Source organism: Gossypium arboreum, chromosome 12, assembly GCF_025698485.1.
Source record: "Gossypium arboreum isolate Shixiya-1 chromosome 12, ASM2569848v2, whole genome shotgun sequence".
Lineage (NCBI taxonomy): Eukaryota > Viridiplantae > Streptophyta > Magnoliopsida > Malvales > Malvaceae > Gossypium > Gossypium arboreum.
This window is the reverse complement of record NC_069081.1, coordinates 92,580,119-92,584,534: the sequence shown is the minus strand read 5'-3', so window position 1 is coordinate 92,584,534 and position 4,416 is coordinate 92,580,119. Positions and strand designations below refer to the sequence as shown.

Below are 4,416 nucleotides of genomic sequence, written 5' to 3'. Positions count from 1 at the left end.
TACCAGATTTTAACCATTTATATTTCATATATAGACTACGAATGAATTTATATATATAAGATGATAAAATGTGATAAAAAATATTTTAAAATTTAAATTTACTTAATTTTATTACTAATAATTGATGCATTGAATTATATGTTGTTAGTAAATTAAATATAAATATTTTTATTATTTTTATGGAGAATAAAAAAATTATAATATTAATCCATCCAAAACATGCGTAGGGAAACATGCAAACACACATCCATTTTCTTGATCAAAATATACCAAACTTTGTCATTTCCCACTTCAAATTCCATTTGACACTTCACGTAATCTAAGTTTTATTCTTGTATCAGTTTATAATTTTATATTCATATACATATATGTATTTATAGTCAGTCCCCATAGACTCACGTATCTGCACCTAAGATCATAAAGTTTTCAACTATAGTATCATGATTCAAATTTTCAATTCCATTGATTTTTCAGAGCTTCTGATTATAACACCTCTGGTTTACCTCTTAACTGACCTTAAATTCACCGTGATGGCAATAGATTTTATTTTTTATCGACTCCAAAAACTCAACCAGCTTTTTCAAGACCACGACCGAGACTATGCCGATATCGATGACAACAATGATGAATTACGACCGTTACCGTCTCAGGTTCCGGTGCCGTTCATGGCCCATGTAGTGTCGAATTTGATAAAGGCTAAGCTCCCTGTCGTCGAATTCAGCAGGTGGAGATTACGAGGCGATATCGACGATCCGTTAGTTGATTGTGCGATATGCTTGGCATGCGTAGAGGGGAGTGATGAAATAAGGGAGCTGGGCAATTGCAGTCACTTATATCATAGAGAGTGTATTGATGGGTGGGTCGATCAGGGTCATGAGACATGTCCTTTGTGCTGGCTTAAGCTACTGCCATGCGAAGCTGCTGCTGCTGCTGATGAAGGTGGGGAAGTAAAGGGTGTATATGATCCATGGAGGTTGGAAAGAATGGCCTATCTGTTTGGTGAAGATTATTAATTATTCTTAGATTTTTTCTATTACGAGACTCCAACTCGATTATTCAAGAAATTTCTTTTGTGTATTTTCCTTCCGCTTTCGTTTTATGCTTTCTCTTGCTCCAATATGTTAAAAAAGTAATATTATTATTGGGTTATAGACTTTTGAATATGATGGGTTAATCACAGTGATGGTCCCCAAATTTTCTAACTTGTAAATTATTTCTTAATTTTCAATAACGTTATAATTAAATCTTTTTTTCCAGCCTGACAACCAATTGTTATACATGAGAGTTAAATTGGAGACATGCAAGATTTTTATATCATTAAATAAGATGTACAACAATGAGAATACTTTGATTAATTTCCTTTCAAACGTATCATTGTTATAATTTGCTATCTAAAAAAGTATCCCACAATAATTTTAATAATTATTTCTCTGCTTTTATGAGTTTTCATCCTCCTAATTTTCTGGGTTATTATTATTATTATTATTCTTATCCTTATCTTCTACAAATGCATGCTTTCATATTTTGGCCCACCTGCCTAACTCGCCAACTCAAGGTTCTTCCTAACGTAATTCATCAACCTCAATCGCTGCTTTTATTTATTAATTTGTAATTTTGTAAATTAATTACAAAAATTATTTATGGATATATAAATATTTAATATATAATTTTCTTTTGGAGTTGGTATATATTGACATCAATTTGTTTTGATTAGATCATTGGTCGGGTTATCTGATCAAGCCCAAAAGTCTGCTTAAGATTTAAGAGGATTTGGAAAATAATATTAAACTTGAAAAACGAGCTTGAACAAAAAAAATTAAGCCCGTTTAAAATATATATTGGGCTCGAGTTTGAATATTCTAGGCTCGAACTCGGCACAACCCATTTTTTTTATATTTATGATACCCTAATGGAAAATTATTTGATATCTAATCAATAGAGTTTTTTAGACTCTGTAAACAGATTAAGGATTTGACAAGTGTATTCTAGGGTGTAGTAAAAAAATAAAAAAATAGTTGCATAAATAAATGTGAGCTTGTAGAGTCCAAAAAATTAGAGTATATCAAATAACTACCTATTATATATTAAGGTTAGTATTTTGTTCACTCTCAATCAATTTTTTTAATTCCACAAGCAAAGTTTAACACATGACACATGTTTGTTTTAATTTATTTTTGTTTTTTTTATTTTTTAATATTTCCTTAAGACACATGGCAACATTTTACCCTACTAATAATATATAATACTATAATACAAATATTTAAAAATTATTAAGATGCCTATATATATTTAATAAATCAAATAAAACTAAGATTATTAAATATAAAATTAAAAATAATACCGACAGGCTTGGGCAGAATTTTAGGCCCATAATTTTTGTTAGGCCGGATCAAGCTTAAACAAGCATAAAATATACTAATATCATGCTTAAATTCGATCCATGAACAGGTCTAGTTTCAATATATTACTTTGGATTTATTTATATTTTTTAAAAGTATTTAAGGTTGAAAGATAAAAAATAGAAAAAGTAAAAAATAAAAATTAATTAAGTTTTTATTAAAAAGTGCATTCAATCGAGTTGTTAATTATTTTTAAAAAAAAAAGGATTGGACCCTCAATTAACGAAAATTGTCATTCACCATTAACAACTGCTAACATGGTTGATAGAAGCAATGAGAATTTGACCAGTTTGACTGGTATATTTGCTTTTACATGTTGTTGAGGGGAGTTTCTTATTGCTTTCACAATCACATTAATGACAATTAATAGTTAAACCGGTGAATGAAGCTTTTTATTAATGGAAAAGTGGAATTGATTTTTCTTGATCACTTAGAACTTAATTGAATGCTTTTTTTTCCTTCTTTAAGGGCTTAATTTATTTATTTATTTATTTATTTATATTAATCCATTTTTAACGCTTTGACCAATAATTAACGTATGAGTATAATCTTGTCGCATACTTTTCCATCCATTATTTTTCAATTCATATGTAAGATACATTTATGAATTGTGAAAGTCCTAGTTATAAACGGTGATTAAAGTTGTGTTGGATAATAATAAATACAAAATAATGAATAAGCATAACTGATAAAAAGTAATATGTTTTAACTTTATTTTTAATTTGTTTTGGGTGATTATTTAATATTAATTGTGAATTATATACTCTTAATCCTTTAAGTTTATGTTTTAATGCTTAATAGAACACTTGAGAGCTGAATGAGAGAAAAACAAGCGAAAATTGGAGCGTCAAAGCAAGCTATAAGAGCCACATGGGCTGAATCATTCCTAACAGTCGTGTGGTAGATCATGTCGATTTCACGAAATTGCACACCAAACAACGAAAAATCACGATTTTTAGGTTTTTCGAGGATTCTAAGATGTATATATGACAAAAATAAAAAGATAGGAGTGAGCTGTTAGAGAATATTCAAGAAAACAACTCGAAAACACCATTAAAGTTGACGTTGAAGCAGATTTCTGTCAAGATTGAAGATTTGCAGTTGATTTCTTAGGAAATTATCATGAGTTTCTTTATTTCTTTCAGTTATACTGTATCTTAGATATTTTCATTTTCAAGCATGAACTAATTTTCTAAATACTTAGGGGAGACGAACCCTATGATGGATTAGATCGTTTGATTTTTATTTTACGCAATAAATATATAGTTTTTTGTTCTCAATTATGTGTGCTTAATTATTGGTTTGATATTTCTAGATTATTAATCCATGTTCGACATCTTTAAATCAGTAGTTAAATAGACCCTATTTAAAAGTAGATATTGAGTAATTGAGTAGAGTTGGATGCAATCTTAGGAATAGGACTACACAAATCTACCAAATTAGAGTCAAATCTAATAGGAGAATCTATAGCACGAGTTAATGCGATAATAGAAGTTTTAATTAGAAAGAAATTTCAATTAATCAACTTAAAGTTAACTGCTCTTATGCTCGAAAGAGATATTAGCATAATTTAGAAATTTCTACGGATCAAAGTGCTAAGTAAAGAAATTACGTAATTTAGATTGATAGTGACAAAGAAAATCTATATGAATTCTTTTTTGGGTATTGTTTTGCTTATTGATTGTTAATCGGTTACTTTCCTAATTGGTTATTTGTCGTGTTCATTAGTTATTTAATTTAGTTCATTTTAGTTTTTAATTGATAACTTGAATTGTTTAATTAAATAATATAAAGACAATAATTACTAGTACTTGTAGTCCTCGTGGGAATGATATATCTGCTTACCGTAGCTATACTATTAATTGATATGTGCATTTGCATTAGTCAAATTTTTAGTCAGGTCATGACACATCAATGAGATCCAAATCCAAATATTTTAAAAATAAAAATATCAATAAAAAATTAAATAAATTGAAATATAAAAGAAATACAAACAATCAATAAAATAAGGGAATAA

General features: G+C 28.4%; 1 protein-coding gene across 1 annotated transcript; it reads left to right on the top strand.

Moving 5' to 3' along the window:
* Positions 1 to 247: 247 nt before the first annotated feature.
* Positions 248 to 1,265, top strand: LOC108477944 (brassinosteroid-responsive RING protein 1-like). The gene has a single exon (XM_017780406.2). The coding sequence runs from the start codon at positions 441 to 443 to the stop codon at positions 1,011 to 1,013; it is 573 nt and encodes a 190-aa protein (XP_017635895.2). The 5' UTR covers positions 248 to 440; the 3' UTR covers positions 1,014 to 1,265.
* The last annotated feature ends 3,151 nt before the right edge of the window (positions 1,266 to 4,416 follow it).